The 18,090-nt window shown below is 33.8% G+C and overlaps 1 protein-coding gene across 1 annotated transcript in view; it reads right to left on the reverse strand.

Annotated features, from left to right (window-relative positions):
• PCLO (piccolo presynaptic cytomatrix protein) overlaps positions 1-18,090 on the reverse strand; it is a 363,526-nt gene that overhangs the window by 20,382 nt on the left and 325,054 nt on the right. Inside the window, exon 22 of the mRNA XM_060020341.1 lies at positions 14,304-14,377. Within this exon, the coding sequence (XP_059876324.1) occupies positions 14,304-14,377 (74 nt within the window). The remainder of the gene's footprint in view (positions 1-14,303; positions 14,378-18,090) is intronic.

Here is an 18,090-nt window from a genome sequence, read left to right on the forward strand (position 1 = left end):
GATACTGTTTAGTTTTGATATTATGAGTGATATTATTATTTTTGTTGCTTTGTTGCTATTGTGTATTTATGATTAATTATTGGTGATCTAGAGTAATTCTTATTAGTTCTAACATTTATCTGTTGATTCCATCAGATTTTCTGCATACATATTCAAATTGTATACAAATAATTTGTTTTATTCTTTCCCTTCCAATCACTGTACCTCTTACTCAATTTTCTTTCCCTATATATTAACCGAGACCAATGCTATGTCACATATTAATAGTAGACATCCTTGTCAATCCTGATCTTAAAAGGCATGTGCCAAAATTTCACCTATAAATAAAATAATTTTTAACATAATCTTTACAAAATTAAGGAAAGGCCCTACCTTTCCTAATTTGCTAGGAACTGTCATCAAAAACAGATGTTTAATGTAAATCAAATGACTTTTCTTCATCCATGTAGTTTAATTTATTATATTAGTGAATATATTAAAATTATGTATTAATCTGTCATAAATATAGTTTTCCAATTTACATTATTATAAACAAAGCTAAAATAAACATTTTTACACAACTCTTCACACATGGATAAAAGAATTTAGCTAGAATATAGTAGAATATTTAGGATATGTTGGAATCATTAGCCAATGATTAATCAAACATAATGCAAATTTTCAAATTTAGTTGTTACTGTCAAATTAGTCTCGAAACAGTTTATACTAACAATTTATGTACTGCTTTTCTATCAGCACTATAATAATTTTGTCACACTTCTGCAAATTCTGAATTGTTTTAAAGGACTTTTAGAAAAATAATAAACACACACATACTGAATCCTGATCCATTTCTTTTATATGCATAACAAATATCTACTTTCAGTCTTCATATTGTTTTTGTTTATGTTATAATTTTTTGAACAAAAGTTTTATTTTAATTGCAATGTGGTCAAATTTGTTAGTTTTTTACACTACAGTTTTGGTTTTGTGTTTAAATAGTTTTGTTTTTTTGTTTGTTTTTTAACAGCTCTTTCATATTTTGCCATTAGGAAGAAAGTCTCTATTTTCTTCTAAAAGTTTTTCACTTTAGATACTCAAAACAGCCTCAGTTACTCTTTATTGCTTTTTTACAGTGTGAGGTAGTAGGAATTTATTTTTCTTTGCAGGCAGCCAAATTTTCTTTAATCATTTCTTTATTTGCAATGCAAGTTTTGTTATAAATTAAGGTTTCATATACAGGAAAATATTTTCTGGTCCATCTGCTCTGTTTCATTGTTCTACTAGATAATACATGTGCTGTGCCACAGTATTTTGTATACTATAACTCTCTAATTAATCTTGATAACTAGGAATAACCCTACTTTATCATTTTTATTCAAAATTTCCTAGCCTTTACTTCCTTTATATAAATTTCAGGGTCAGCTTTCAAAATTCCACTACAAAACTTTTAGTTATTTAATTGAACTTTCACGGTATCCCCATATTAAGTGGGAAACAATTGCAATCTTTATGATATTAATCTTTATGACATGCTCTACATGCCTATTCATTCAAGCCTTCTTTTTGGAATTTCAACAGTATTTTGCAATTTTCTCATAAAAGTGTGAGTATTTTGTTAGATTTATCTCCTGGAATCTTAGACTTTATCTCTACTGTGAAGAGTTTCTCTTTTTAAATAATGTTTTTGAAGTGGTCATTATAGGTGACATAAGAAGGCTATTATTTCCTGCCTTGATTTTTCTATTTTTTCTGACTCTGATACCATTTCACCTGCTTTATTTTGAATAATAATTGTGTGATGTATATATTTCCACTTCTTTTATTTTCAACTCATCTGTGAGACGTTTACTTTAGGTAGATTTTCTGTAAATAGCAGGCAGTTAGATGTGTTTAACTACTTGGATGAAATTTCTCTTTCATTAGGTGATTTTAATACATCAACAAGTTAGAAGTAAGTTGGAATTAATTTTACTTTCTGTTTAACTCCTTTGTTTTAAAACTGCACTTTTCTCTATTGTTTTCCTTCTGCCTCCTTAAGGAATGCTTTCATCTGTAAGTAACAGAAAAACTTACTTAGAATGATTAAACAAATAGGGATTCATTTCTTAATATAAAAGAAATCCAGAGATTAGCACAGGTTTGTCATTTCAGTAATGAGGCAGGCACCCAAGTTCTTTCTTTCTTTCTACTGTGTCATTTTTAGTACTTGTTTTTTTTTGCCCTTTTTGTCTAATGGTTGCAAGATGCATGCTACATATCCAGGCATCACGTCTACCTTCCAGACACAATAATATGGGTCAGAGAGAAAAGGATTTTACACCACAGGGTTCTCACAAAAATCAAATTAGCTAACATAGTGCTCAGCATGTTTAAGCTCTTGACAGATTTAAGTTATTTACATTTCCTCTTTACTATAATGGAAATCATTTCTTATTATCCAATTTTTATAAACCCCAAATCATTTTGATCCCCAAGTCCAGGCAGTATATTGTACCCTATCCTTCTGGCAGGAACTTCACACTGATACCTCCAGAGTGTACCAATCACTAATTGGTTTAGGTGAACAGTGCCTCCTGGAACTGGGTTTTGCTCATCTTACATATATGAGCAGCACTGACCTCAGGCTTCCTAGTAAATGAAGCATGCAAGATCATTGATACTCCTGATAAATACAAAACACAATTACTATTAAAGTTGAAATTATTAAGTAGAGAATTTAGTAACCTACCTTCAAAGAACAAAAAATAGAATGTTCTATGGACTAATTGCTACTGCTTGCCACCACTTCTGAAAACCTGCTACCAATTTTACTATTTCTGATTGACTGAAGCTAAGCCCTTTCCTAATCAAAAATAGCTATCATTTCCCCAAGTGCTTCAACAGCAAAATAAAAGTCTCCTATATTCTCTCTATACTCAGTTTACACAGTGATACTCTGAATAAGTAGTTAATATTAGCTCTCTTTTAAGTCCTCATAAGTCAATCATTTTCCTCAAATGACAAAGACAGTATCTGGTACAAAAGCACTTGGCATTATTATCCCCCAAATTAGTAAATTAGACTTCCTTTGGTTTCTTTTTTAAAGGTTGAAATTATAGGAAATGGATGAACCATAATTTTAGATTGGCCAAAGTATATTGAGAATATACTACTAGGTATTGCAAAGATTGGAATGTCACTTTAGCTCACAGTAAAATAATCCTTGAAATCAGACTCATAAAAATGCTTCATCAATAGTGGATTGACATGAGTAAGTTTTCTGAAAAAGAAGAGTAAATTATTTTTAAATAATCAAAACACCAATAAATATTTTAAAAATTAAATAATCAGTGCTTTGAAAAGAAAGGCAATGACCTGTAAATTTTTAATTGAAATTTACCCAAATAATATTATCTTTTTCAAAATAAATTGATTTATTTTACTTTTATTTATTTTTGGCTGCATTGGGTCTTCGTTGCTGCATGCAGGTTTTCTCTAGTTGCGGCGAGTGGGGGCTACTTTTTGTTGCAGTGTGTGGGCTTCTTATTGCAGTGGCTTCTCTTGTTGAGGAGCATGGTTTCAGTAGTTGTGGCACATGGGCTCAGTAGCTGCGGCTCGCGGGCTCTAGAGCACAGGCTCAGTAGTTGTGGCGCACGAGCTTAGTTGCTCCGTCGCATGTGGGATATTCCCAGACCAGGGCTCGAACCCATGTCACCTGCATTGGCAGGTGGATTCTTAACCACTGCGCCACCAGGGAAGCCCTATGTCAGTTTTAAGAGGACTGATAATGCAGTAGTGCATCCAAGATTGTAAATCTATTGTGGTGATATATGTTTAGCCAGAAGAAGCCGAAATAAAAAAGAATAAAATGTTGAATTTCTGGAAATAGTCCCCATGCCACATTGGAAATGATACGCTAAATGAATTATCCATTAATACTTTATGAATTTTGAAACTTTTTTCACGTTATTATAGAATATCAAAACACATTTCAGAAATTTAGTCTAGCCCTCTGTTCTGTATTTCATTCCAAGCAAAACTCTTCTACCGTTTCTATGTAATAAGTAGTTACGATACTTATTTTTATTATTATTCTTATTAGTTACATTCTTTATCTATTTAAAAAAATTCCCTTTAATACTTAGTAGAAAATTTTCTAGCATCTATTTAAGAGGTTTTTGTGTGTGTTTGTTTTGCCATATCCCTGACTGCTCCATTCAGATTCATGGATTTCAGTACATGTTTGAAAGTATACGCAGATATATTCTAACATAAATCTCTTATTTTATCTTTCCAGTATCCCTTGTCTTCTTCTACCACTACCACTGGGAAGGTCTGCTCCCAAATCCAAATGGGTCTGTTAGGTTGAAAACCACCATATTTCATTTTCTTTGCCAGAGTGATTGTTCCAGAGGTGGGCATCTGAGCCACGTAGGAAAAAGTAGAGTGCTTCACTTAGGATAGTTGAGACATATTCTCTCTTTCCCTTCAGTTAAGAGCTTAAAAGTGGGTCCCAGAATAGCTGGGCGCTCTGTCCCCAGCCTCATGGAACAGCCTGAGTACAAGGTTAACTTGCAGGGAAAACTGAGAAAAGAGTTGAGAATCTAGAACAGGCTGGAGGCTGGTATTTCCTGAGGCTATTTCCAGCTATCAACTTCTCAATTATAGCAACCTATAAACATTCTTTTCTTTTAAGTTAGTTTGTGTTGTTATCTGTCTCTCAACAGTGAAAGATACTGCCTTATATAGGTATAGTTGAGGAAATATCATGTTAAAAAATTGCACCCTGGATGTAATGAACAAATAAATGTCAAAATTACTCAATATTGTTTTCTAAAAATTTAAAATACTTTAGGTAGGTTTAATGGAGTATAAATAATATGTAGTAAGCACTCATGTAATGACAGGTCAGCTTAAGAAATAAAACATAAATTCTGATGAAGCCAATTATGGAACCCTTCCCCAATTGTGTCCTTTTCCCACATCCCCAAAGTAATCATTATTAATTTGATGATTATATTTTAATACTATTACTATGTATATATGTATCATCTAAGCACTTCTCACTACACTGGACCCTAAACCTGATCTGAGACATCATCATCTGTTCCCTGGATAAGTGCAATAAATACCCAACAGTTCTTCCTTCTTCTGCTTTTCTTCCCTGCAGAATAGTCTCAAAAGAGTAGTTGGGATGAATCTTTTAAAACTTAAGTCAGACTGTTGCATTCCTTGGCTCAAAACCCTCCAACAATGTCCCACACCACTTTCAATAGGAGGCAAAGTTCATGCTGTGTTCTCCTAGGCTCCTGTTCCTCCTCTGACCTCCTCACCTCTGCTCTTCCTTGCCACACTAGCTCCCTTTTCATTGGATGTGTGGGGCTCATTTCTCCTTAAAAACATTTTGTTCTGCCTGGACAATTCTCCCCCCAGGTATCCGCACGGCTCTCTTTCATCTCCTCCAGTGTTGACACAACTGTCTCTCAGTGAAGCTTTCCCAGAAAACACTATTCCCAACTTTTTTTTAAACTGCAGGTGCCCAGAATTGAGCTGCTCACACTCCTCAATTCATAGCCCACAAGCACTCAATCAGCATTGTCTCTGCCAGGATCCTTCTTTGTATAGTATTTAATTATCTTTATAGTTTTCCCTTTCATCCCAATAACTTCAACTCATCACCCTCCCAACAGCAGCCACCCAATCTTGTATATTTACTACAATCCTTTCAATCCAACTTCCATATATTTGTTTATGTAAATATTTACCTAATGAGGTAGTTATAAAAAATCTAGTATTACTTTGTATTTATTTATTTTTAATGGAAATAATATTGTGCTATAAATCTCTTTCTTGATTATGACAAATTATATGCCAACAAATTTGACAACCTAGAAGAAATGGACAAGTTTCTAGAAACATACAGCCTAGAAGAGAAATAGAATCTGTAATTTAAAAACTCCCTACAAAACAAAACTACACTAAAATCTGATACATTTGGGTTGGCCAAAAAGTTTGTTCGGATTTTCCATAGCATCTTACGAAATATTTTTTGCGTAACTATTCACTTCAATTTCACAGGTGTATTACTAGGCTTGATTTATCCTTTAGTCTCTTGGAGTCTTAATGTCTTGATTCAAAAAATATTTATTGTGTGGGTATTTTGTAGAAGTCTCAGTGTTAAGACATTGGGAATATCATAAATATTATAATATCTATTTTAGAGGGTTATTGTGAGAATGGAGCTGCCAAATTTTTAAAGATCCCAGCAAAATGTTTAGCAAATAAATATCAGTTGTAATGTTGCCGTGGTTATTGCTGTTAAGGAGGATGTGCTGGGTTTTTTGAGAGTATGAGTCATCAAGTAGAATGGATAATATGTATATGTATTTATTTATTCAATAGCAACAGTGTCACAATAAAATATGTAAGGTAAAGCCCTGTTACTGCTACTTAGTATTTCATACACCAGTGATAGTTGTCTGTGAGCCAGAGGGTTATGTAAATTACAGGAATCACAGTGGTATGTTATTTAATGGATAAGAAGCATCTTCTGTGATAACAGTCTAAAACTGCATTTGCTTGGTGCAGGAAAATACTCAGATGCAAAAGATGACTTGAGTAGATAGCAAAGCATATTTTTAAAATAAAACATTTAAACAGGCAAATGCTTCTTTTCTACAATTGTATTGTCGCAAAGCAAACAGTAGAATATACTGATTTTTTTAGAGACCAGCAGTCACTTAATAAAGCAGTGTGGACTTTCCTCAGAGTGTATTATCTCATGTCTGGGTTACTTTCTTACCTGTAAAACTGGTTCCTTTAGGGAAGGTGTTACTTGGTTGAGCAAGGGCTACTTTTGTGAAATGTGCTGTTTTTGTGGGGTTTTTTGGGTCAGTTCTACTCTTTTTTACTTAAATGTAGGGTTTCTTTTTCCTGTAGAAAGTTATATAAATTTCCAAATGACTTTCTGGATAAATCAGAATGTTTCAGTTAGAGAAAGTAACTAATAAACTAAATGGTAGAAAAATGAATTATCTTCAATGAACTTTGCATTTTCCAAAATTCTGAAATTTATTTCTTGCTGGGCATTTAGAAAATTCATTTTGACTTTTGATTGAAGTGAAAAAAAGGTTAAAACTACTTGGTAGTTTGAATTCTACAGCATTTTTTCCCCAGAGATTTTGTATTTTATTGTTATTAGTTACAGTTAAATTTCTTAAAAGTGAAAAAGCTCCCTGTGTATAGCATTGGTGCTATCAGAATATCTTTAATGAGTATGTTAAACAGGGTACTTAGTTGCAATAACTATTACTTAAAAAGCTTTAAGAGAATGGATATTCATAATCATTTAGGGTAATAATAGGAAATTATTTATTACAAACTACCACTTTTTTTCTCATACTTGTTAACACTGATCATTATCCCTCATTTTTTATTTCCTCATATATCAAAAGGTTGAATCATTTTACATAATTTTATGACTTCTTTTTCAAAAATCAATTCTCCCTTGGCCCAACTCTTCATTTCCCCAAACCCTTAATAAAATTGCCAAGAAAAATCTACTGTCAAGTCTTTTTATATGTTTCTTTGCTTCTTTATATTCATATTTCTCAGAATAATTTTGTATTGCCCTCATTAATTTATTGATATTTAAATTTTGGTAGATGAAGAGTTAGCCTTCCTCCACCTTGACATATAGTTATGTCACAATCTTGATTAAACTAATGTTTGGAATTTACATTAATGTGACTAATATTGTTCACTTCTGAGACCATTGGGTATTTCATGGAGTTCTCAAAGATTTCTTTTGTGTTTTATCCTCAAGTTATTAATTACTCTGTTTTACAATTTGCTTTGCTTTCTATGTACCTATTCCTAACTGTTCCCAAAATTTCCAAGAGTACTCAACCCCTCTGAAGACCATTTTACACTTGGCTAGATACTGACGCCTGTCAATTCCTCTTTTCCTTCCCACACTAACACCTCACTCGTCATCCACTTGCAGCTAGAACTCACCATATCTGCTCAGATTTTCCCACGTGTTCTCTCTGCCTGCTGCATGACTACTGTCTTTAGAATCTCCTCATTTCACCATTGACGTCCCCACTCTTCTTTTCTCTACCCTTCTTGTCTCTTGGCTCTCAAGTTGTGTGTGTGTGCGGGGGGGGGGGGGGGGGGGCGGGGGAGGGGTCAGTGTGAGTTTGAGTGTGGTTTATTCTCTATGTTGGTAGAACATACCCTCAAGTAACTTCCAGATAGGTAGCATGGAGACCTAAAATTTTTTGAGAACTAGACATCCCAAAATGATTTTATTCAACCCTTATACTTAATGGATAGTTTGTGGATAGAACTTTAGTTTATACTCTCTTCCATTTGGAATTTCAAGGGCATTACCCATGACCCTCTTCTACGTGTCTATTATTGCTGTTGAGACATCGTATGGATTCTTACCTTCCTCCTTTGTATGTAATGTATTTTAATTAGGTTTATGGGAATATCGGAATCTTCTTTATATCTCTTGCTGTTTTGAATACAGTAATTTTATGGACATTTTTAATATCAGATAGAACAAGATTTAAAATGGTTTTATAAGCTACATAGTACCTATAATGTAATTGATATTAATCTCAGTTAACTGGCCATAATCATCAACAATGTTAGTTTTCTTTCGAATAGTTGCAGCTAGTTTTATAAATTTATTTTTCATGCAATAGCACTGTAACCATTAACGTTAAAAAATCTTGGAAAGTACAATAGGCAAGAGTCAGTTGATATTAGATTATATATCTGTAGATTTTAACCCACACTGTTTAATTAGTTGACTCTGGGTGAATGGAGTCATTGTTCTATGTCTCTGTTTCCATAACTTTAAAATCGAAATCATTATTCTATGTCTATATCCCCTACTGTTTTGTGACAATGAACCGGATAATGTAAAGGCATTTAGAACAAAGTAAAACTATATATCTGTAATATTTATATGTCTTGTTTTGTTAATTTTCTACAACTATGCTAAGAGAATATTCTTAGTTTATATTCATTCACTACCCTTTGCTATGTTTTAACGTCCTTATCTTGATTCAAAAGCCCCTCTCCCATAAATAAATCAGAGCACCAACTCCCAACGCAAGCAGTTTGGGGACTTCTAGGCAAAGAAGACATTTTCAAAAAATATTAAAAACTGCCATTAGAGATATGAATCCCTGAAAGTCTAAAATATTCTGGGCTTAAATTTAGCAAATGTCAATTCTTTGATGAGTGCTTAAGGATAAGAAACAGTCAAGATCTATTCCAGAAATTTAATTCATTTAATTCGTTTTTAGTGGTCAATTAATAACCTCCAGTGATGCATCTGTCTCACAGTAAAGACCCAGAATTATTTTTTGTTTCAATAATAGACAATTTTTAGGATCTGCTTTCAATGTTAAATTCCCAGTCAGTAATCCAGGACTAGAAATCAGTAGCACTGAATTTTAAACTCAGGCCATTTAGTAAAGCATAATAAGGTCTAGAAAAGACATCCTTCATAGAGGGGAGACATTACTATACAAGGGATCACATCAGATTTATTCTGGGAAGAAGAGTAGTTTGAAATACTGTAATAAATATATGTATCATCTTTTCAAAACAAACTGGAAAATGCAGGACCTTGAAAACATCTTTTCTGGTGGAATGCCAAAGGCAGAAAAAGAAACCATTTTAGAAAACATGAGTTTAAAAGTCTTGGGGAAAATCAGGTCAGAAGTATTCACTTACATGATATAGGCGATGACTGGGACAATGACCGCTAGCATTTATTGACTACGTGCCAGCCACAGTGCCAAGCGCCTTACACTCGTTATTTCCATCAATCCTTGCAATACACTGATAAGGTAAAATACTACTGTTATTCTTACTTTTGTAGATTAGGAATCAGAGACTTAGAGAATATGAGTAACTTGTCTAATATCATACATATAAAAATTGTCATGTGCACACTGGCGTATAAAGATATACCATGTCGTGCTTCCCTAGTGGCGCAGTGGTTTAGAGTCTGCCTGCCGATGCAGGGGACACGGGTTCGTGCCCCGGTCCGGGAAGATCCCACATGCCGCGGAGCGGCTGGGCCCGTGAGCCATGGCCGCTGAGCCTGCGCGTCTGGAGCCTGTGCTCCGCAACGGGAGAGGCCACAACAGTGAGAGGCCCGCGTACCGCAAAAAAAGAAAAAAAAAGAAAAAAAGAAAAAAAAAAAACCCGACAAAATTTACATCATACATATACCTCAAGTCCAACACAAGGTTAAGTCCATATTTCTATGGGGACAAAACAAAATCTTACACTTTAAATTGGTATCTTCTTCTTATCTGCTTAGAACAAATAAATTTCTGTCTGATTTGATAATTTTCTCCCCAACCTCTGCCTATATATTCTTCTTAATGTAAAATTGTTCATAAAGGTTTTTTTTTAAATATCTTTATTGGAATATAATTAGTTTACAATGGTGTGTTAGTTTCTGCTGTACAACAAAGTGAATCAGCTATATGTATACATATATCCCCATATCCCCTCCCTCGTGAGCCTCCCTCCCACCCTCCTTATCCCACCCCTCTAGGTGGACACAAAGCACCAAGCTGATCTCCCTGTGCTATGCAGCAGCTTCCCACTAGCCATCCATTTTAAATCTGGTAGTGTATATATGTCAGTGCTACTCTCTCACTTCATCCCAGCTTCCCTTTCCCCCACCCCTGTGTCCTCAAGTCCGTCCTCTACGGCTGCGTCTTTATTCCTGCCCTGCCACTATGTTCATCAGTACCGTTTTTTTAGATTCCATATATATGCGTTAGCATATGGTATTTGTTTTTCTCTTTCTGACTTACTTCACTCTGTATGACAGACTCTAGGTCCATCCACCTCATTACAAATAACTCAGTTTTGTTCCTTTTTATGGCTGAGTAATATTCCATTGTATAATGTGCCACATCTTCTTTATCACACTTGTAATAAATGTTTAACATTTACTCTTTTTGCTAGATTGTAAGCTCCATGAGGGCAGTCTGTCTTAATCATTGTATGTAGCACAGTACTTGGCACATAGTATTTGCTCAGTAAATATTGTTGTCTGACCATAGTTTAAAAGAAAACTATGTTGAAATATTATTTTAGATTTCTTTTTAAAATTTACTAATGATATGAAAATTTTATTACATGAAGAGCATAGTGAAAAGGTCTTAATGAAATGATTTATAAAATGAATCTATACCAAGTGTTTTGTCTCCTTATTTAGCTATTTCCTTTGATATGATCAGTACCAATTTGTTTTGTGTTTTTGTTATACTATTTCAAAGGAGGGGACTTTCTAGTGCATTAATTGTAAGTGTACACACTACACCCTGTGAAAAATAATACAGAAAAGCAAAGAAATGTGAAAATGAATTTTTTCATAGATTTTGAAGACTCGACTAAATAAATGGAGAAATTTTGTGTTCCATTTTAAAGCTCCTACAAGTATAATGTATATTTACTTGGTATCTAAGTAAAATTTCTTCACTTGGGACTTTAATCATCACAGTACTTCACATAGTACTTCTTTGTTTGTTGTTAGACATGGATGCTTTCTAACTCTGGCACGTGGCTAGGCCTAACTGAGATACCCCTCTCTGTGGTATGCTACTGTTCAGGTGGGGCAGGGACCCTGCTACAGCCAGGGCACTGCTAGCCCACTGGCAGCTTCTCTGAGGATTTTGAAGTAGCCCACTGGCAGCTTCTCTGCTGGATTTTGAAGCATAACTTTCCTATAAAGGTTTAATATTTATTGCAGTTTTCTTTTTCATATTATTAGCAATCTCTTATGTATCTCTTATAGAACTACTCATAACTTCACATAAATGTGTTACCTGTAAATTTGCTTACCGTCAAAATGTCATAAGTAACTCAGTCAAAAATAATTTGTCCAAAATATTGCTGCCAAAAGGGCATGACTCACATTACATTACATATTCCATATGGTTCCCGTCCTCAACTCCCACCCCTCTGCTCAGTAACTAATCTGAGATTAACTGTTGATAAGGGTCAGTTCACTAAAATATAAACACATTGACTCATAAGTTTAAATAAAATATAAAGTAGCCTCCGACTGGCTTCTTCTTGGAAAACAAGCATGTTTTGTGTGGGACTGATAGGAAATAAGAAGGTAGCATTAGGATGAACAATTTCTATTCTTTTCAAATGTTAACATCTATACTAAAATAATTTTATTTATAAACTTTAAGGTTAAGAGAAAGATGAAGTTAAGTAGTTAAAACTTTTGGGAAAAAGCGCACATGAATTGCTTCTCTGTATACATGAAGTATAGGGTCAGATGAAAATCAATGGCCATTACTTTAATACAAGATTATATTGTTTATTCATTCACTTAAACATTCTTGAAGCAACTTTATGGGCAAGGCTTTCTGCTAAGTGCTGGGACACCAAGATGAATAAATCATAGCTCTGGTCTGAGAGTTGTTCAGCCTGATGAAGGAGACAGGCATAGAAATAGGTAAATTTAAGTCAAAGAACAATAATAACACAAGATGAAAATTACGGTATAAATAGGCACAGATTTTGTGAGTGATAGACAAGTATAGGAGGAGAAAGAGGGAAAACTGAATTCAGGGCATATGTAGTTTGATGCATCTATGGAATTTCCAGGTAAAGTACTGTACCAGCCCTACGCCTGTGTGCCCTTGGATGCATCTTTGGTCTTTCTCTGCCCTGCTTTCAGAAGAGCTGCTCCCTAGCATGTTTTCCAGCCTCCCCTGTTAGTTGGCTTCCAGCTGATTTGACCAGGCCCTGGCAGAGACTGGAGAAGGGGAGGAAGGGAGAAACTGGGATATTTCTCCCCATCCTTGTCTATCTCAATATATATTTCTATCTTTTGTTGTGTCTCTTCCTTACCTGCTGATCCCAGCAGACAGGCTTATCTTGGTTTCAGCTCTCCCTGCCCTCCAGCCTTTAGGGACAGTAGCTTTCTTCTGCTACCTCCGTACCCCCTGCTGGGTTTCTCAGCATCTTCCACACGTATATAATAATTGCCAGCCATAAATGTCCTATTTTTAAAATACGTATATTTTTAATATGGTTTCTATTTTCTTGGTTGGGCACAAATGCCTGGTGGATATCTGAGTCTGAATTCCAGGGAGCTTGGATGGCAATCAACATATAAACAAGAGTTGATGAGTTTATGCAGAAGGAAGATGGGTAAAAGGAATGGTGGATTGAGGATGGGACCGTGGGACCATGGCAACAAGTAGAGGAAGCACAGTCTTTGAATGAGTTCAAATAAAAATTTTTAGTAGAACCAGAAATATGTGATATCTACTTAAGTCCACTAGGAAACTTAAGCATCACTTAGACCCAGCATTTTTCAGATCAGGTTTCTAAAGATAGAAAGATCAGGTCACCAGTCAAGACAAGATTTGAACCTTAAATCTGGGTTTCCTATTTCCTCATCGAATGTCCATGTGGTACCATGGCATTAATGATTCTTTTTAATAGCGTGTGACTTGGTGTCATTTTCATGGATTCAATCACTTGCTCTTACCTTGTGTGATGTTTGCACTTCAGTTTCTTTTCATGTAAAACCAGGTACCTTCATAGGTAATTGTACGAATTAAATGAGATAATATGTGAAAAGTACTTAGAATAGTGTTAAGTACTTAGAATAGTTAAAATTATTGAGAGTGTAAATCATGATGTATACCAGTGCTATCAGATCTTATCAAAACATTAGGAAAAAAATTTTTTAAACGAAGGAAAAGTCATTGTGCACCTTAGAGATACTGATTATGTGTGGAAGAAAAGGATTTTTTTTGCATTTTGTAATACATTTATAATACTATTTAATAAAACAAAGTTTAATTTAAAATTAAGTTTTCACTTTAGAAGTTAGTTCAGTCATTATTTTTCTATAAAAAGATTTTTACACCATTAGTTTCCTCTTAGTTCCACATTTTTAAGGCTTGCCATTGACTTAAATGAGGTTTCATGATTTTCTATTTGTATAGTATTTTAAACAAAAACATTTTTTTAAATTTCAAGATATTTTTTCCCAGAGAAAGTCTTCAAGTTTCATTCTGTAATCCTCATTCTTCTTTCCCTTTAAAATTTGTAGTACCCCAAAGTGCTTAAATGTTAAATATGAATGTTAAATGAAGTGACAAAGTCATTCTAATTTAATAGATCATATGGATAATGGTGACTTATTTCCTAGTGCTTTTGGTATTAGTACTTAGAAATTAACGTTCATATTAAAACGAAAACAAAGCAAACAGTATAGCATACAGATACAACCAAAATCCAGTGTATTGTAAACTGTAACTTACCTTCAGTGTCTGCTAGTCCTACGCCTACTCCTGGCTGTTTTATAGTCTCTTGCCCATTCTGCCCCATCTTTCCTCTGTTTAAAAAGGAAATAAAAGTTTATATATTCAATTATAATCCTAAATGCAAATGAGGAGTCCAAGTTTGAAAAAATAGAATGACATCATATATTCAGACCTGCAACAAATTACTTGAATGGCAAATGTTGTACGCACACAATAAATCACTCTATATCATATTAATTTTAAAGTGGAAATTTATCGTTCCTATTGAGTCCAAACATAGAACCTCAAAATTCAGTGTCCTATTCATGGACTCATTTATCAAAGACATGACCATCATGAAATCTTCAAATTTTGTTTTAGAATTTTTTTTTCCTGCCATTTTTAACTCAAGAAGGAGAAGGGTTTCTTATATATTCACACTTTGTTATGAGCAGTTGTATAGATCCTTTGGTGAGAAGGGAATGTTGAATTGAATAATTTATAAATATAATATTATAATTACATGGATTATTATTTCTTTCAGATCCTTCCTGTATTTTCAGCTGTGTGTAGCACATTGGCTTTTGAAGTCATACAGCTTGGTTTCTACTTCTGGCTTTGCTACTTTAAGCTATACATCATGTAAGGTAAATCTTTCAATCCGGTGAAGACTATTTCTTCTTTTGTAATTTAAGGATAGTAACATGAGCTACCATTTGGTTATGGGAAAATCACATGGAAAATGTAGGTAAGTGCTTAGCATAGTGCCTGAAACATCATAATATTCGATAAATATAAAGTACTAATAGGTAGATGTGTACATAACAGCTTTAGAATTCAGCCAAAGGCTGCAAACCATTTTTAATTTCAGCCTTAAACATCTTCGAAGGCCAAACAAATGAAGAATTCATTATACTCTGAGCACTGTGGGTTCAGAATATTGATAACGTAAGAGCCAAACGATAATAGGTCACTTCTTATTTCTTCAGAGAAAAAGCTACATGGCGTACAAAAGATTTGGAAGTTGCCTTTATACGTAGTTATATAAGATGTTCTAAAAAAATGGAATAAAAATGCTTAAGTGTTAAAAATGGTGCTTGAACAAAGGAATGTCTTGATACTAGACTTTCTAGACAATAATTCAAACATAGCAGTATTTACTAACAATTCATTCTTACTCTCACAAAAAATATTTAGTTTGCCCAACCAGCTGAAAATGTAACCATACTTATTGCTTAAGACTCCAATTAGATCTTACTTGAAAACTGCTCTAACGATCCTCTCATCATTTTACTGAAATGGTTCTGCACATAACGAAAGAGGAACTGATGTAAATTCAAAAATCATTTTATCTTGAAAGCCATTACATTGCTCCAAGATGACAATTCTAGGTCAAAGTTTTAAACACAAATTTTTATTAAGTGATTATGTGAAGGATAAAGTGCATGAAGAAATGTTATAAATTATATCTATAATTATATATAGTTTGCATCTGAATATATACAAAAAAGTCTTGATTAAGCAATGCACAAAACTTCAATTTGTGTAATTACTTCAATGAGATTCAAGACAAACAGCTGATAAATTAAAAAAATTAACTTTGTCTGCCAGGATTAGACATGGAGAAAGCTTAATAACTTAGTAGCAATCTCACCTTTAGCAGTATACTATACAAGCAGAGCGGGCCAAAACACATCTTGTTACTGAGCCAAACTCAATTGAAAGTGAGGATCGTTTTAGTAGTGCTAATCGAGTAGATGAGAGTCCTGAAAAATTACTATCCTATACTTTGCCAAACTTTAACAAAATAAGTATAATTTTTAGTAATTGTAATAAAAAATTTTTTGATAATTTTTATTTGATCTTGAGGACTGCATTTCATATTTTAATGATGCTATTCAGCTGCAGTATTTGCTTCTAATGAAAACTGATTTTAACATTTGGTATTTAGCCAAAATGTGGATTAGGTGCATTTCTAAGATTATACAGAAAACTTGCAGCACGGTGAAGCTAAATGAAGTACAAAGGAAATGTAACTGTGTGGGTCTTAAAGGATGCAATTTTTCTGAATTCCCAATAAATAATCTTCATCTCAGGACATTCTGACTGCACAGGTTATAATTTATCTTTGTTAAACAATCACCAAATAGTTATTGAATACTTATGCTAGCCCAAGCAAAACTGTGTCAGATACAAAGAGAGACAGAAAAGAACCACCAAATGCTGCTTTTTACTTATATCCGGTGATGCTTTAGAAAAGAGAATTTCCTTTGTGCTCATATGGCAAAAACAAAAGCATCCTACGCAGTTTTAAAAGCTTTTGATTTACAAGAGAAACAGGAAAATGGGAAAAAGCAAAATTGAAATGTGGTTTGTATGTAAAAAAAACCAATCTACTTCCACTTCAGACATTCAGATATTGAGGAAATAAGGTATTTTACGCTCTGAAAGTTGTAACTTTATCATCAGTGTTAGATTATGTATTTTGAAAGATACAGATAAATTGGAAGGATAGTAAGTGATGTGTGGTGCAAAACCTTTACAAATTTATATGATATTCACAGCTTGGAGAGAGGAGTGTAATGAATTTGTAGAAATTCTCTTCAGTTAAATTGGATCATCAGAGTCTGCGGACTAATGAGATCACACTCCTTTTAGAAATAACTGTCAATATAAAAAGAACTGATTAAATACAAATAACTCCATTGAATCCACAGCCTAGGTCTCAAAAAAAATAGACAGATAATCCAATAATTAGTCAATTTAAGTAGGAATAATGTAACCCGAAAATCACAAAATAAACACATTTTTCACCTTACAAATCCATTTTCCCCATTATTTTGCTTTTATAAACGTGAGCCATTATCTAAATATTAGAACTATTCTGGGGATCAAAAGGAAAGATTCATAAAAAACTGTGATATTTAAACAAAGAGAAATAGAAGTTCCACTCCCAGAGATGGTTTCACTTAACAGAGAAAATGAAAAAGACCCTCTAACAAGGGCCCAGACTAGGGATCTTCAAACTCACTTTGCAAAGGGCCAGACAGTGAATGATCTGAATGGTCCCTGTTGTAATTATACAAGTCTGCCCCTAGAGCACAGACAACATTAGGCAACACATAAGCAAACTGGTGTGGCCATGTTGCAATAAAAGTTAATAATGGACACTGAAATTTCAAATTCATGTAATTATCATGTGTCACAAAATGCTATTCTTCTGGGGTTTTGGGAAACATTTAAAAATGCAAAAGCCATTTTTAGTTCTTCACAGACCTTACAAAACCAGGCAGCAGGCTGGACTCACCCTGGGTTAGATCCTGGAGCTGCATGGCCCAATGTTGTTTTTGTAAACTTAGAAAACTAGTTACTGGAGAAAGTCAGGAAGTTTAGATTTTGATATTGGAATAGAGATAACATATTTATCTTGGATGCTGCTAGATTTTGCCACCGATATGACTAAACCCATTCTAACACATTTTAAATACAGTCTGCTTTAGTTTTGCATTTTATTTGCAATATGATTTTCTCGAGGCTTAACGTATTATAAATTAACTTTATTCCAAGAGTATCTATTTGGGGACCTATGTCCTGCTTGTTATTTGTTCTAGAAAATATGGATCCACTTCAAAATCTTCTATTTTAATGGTAGAGGAATTTATAGTTGAAAAGTCTATATGAGTGGCCCAATGTGCTATTTCAAATGTGATATATGAGTTCTTTAAATATGTTCAAATATCTCCTGATTCAAAATCAATTAATCTATGCATTATGCAGTTAAAGCAGCCATGTATTACTGCTGCTG

The sequence above is a fragment of the Delphinus delphis genome, chromosome 9, assembly GCF_949987515.2.
Source record: "Delphinus delphis chromosome 9, mDelDel1.2, whole genome shotgun sequence".
Lineage (NCBI taxonomy): Eukaryota > Metazoa > Chordata > Mammalia > Artiodactyla > Delphinidae > Delphinus > Delphinus delphis.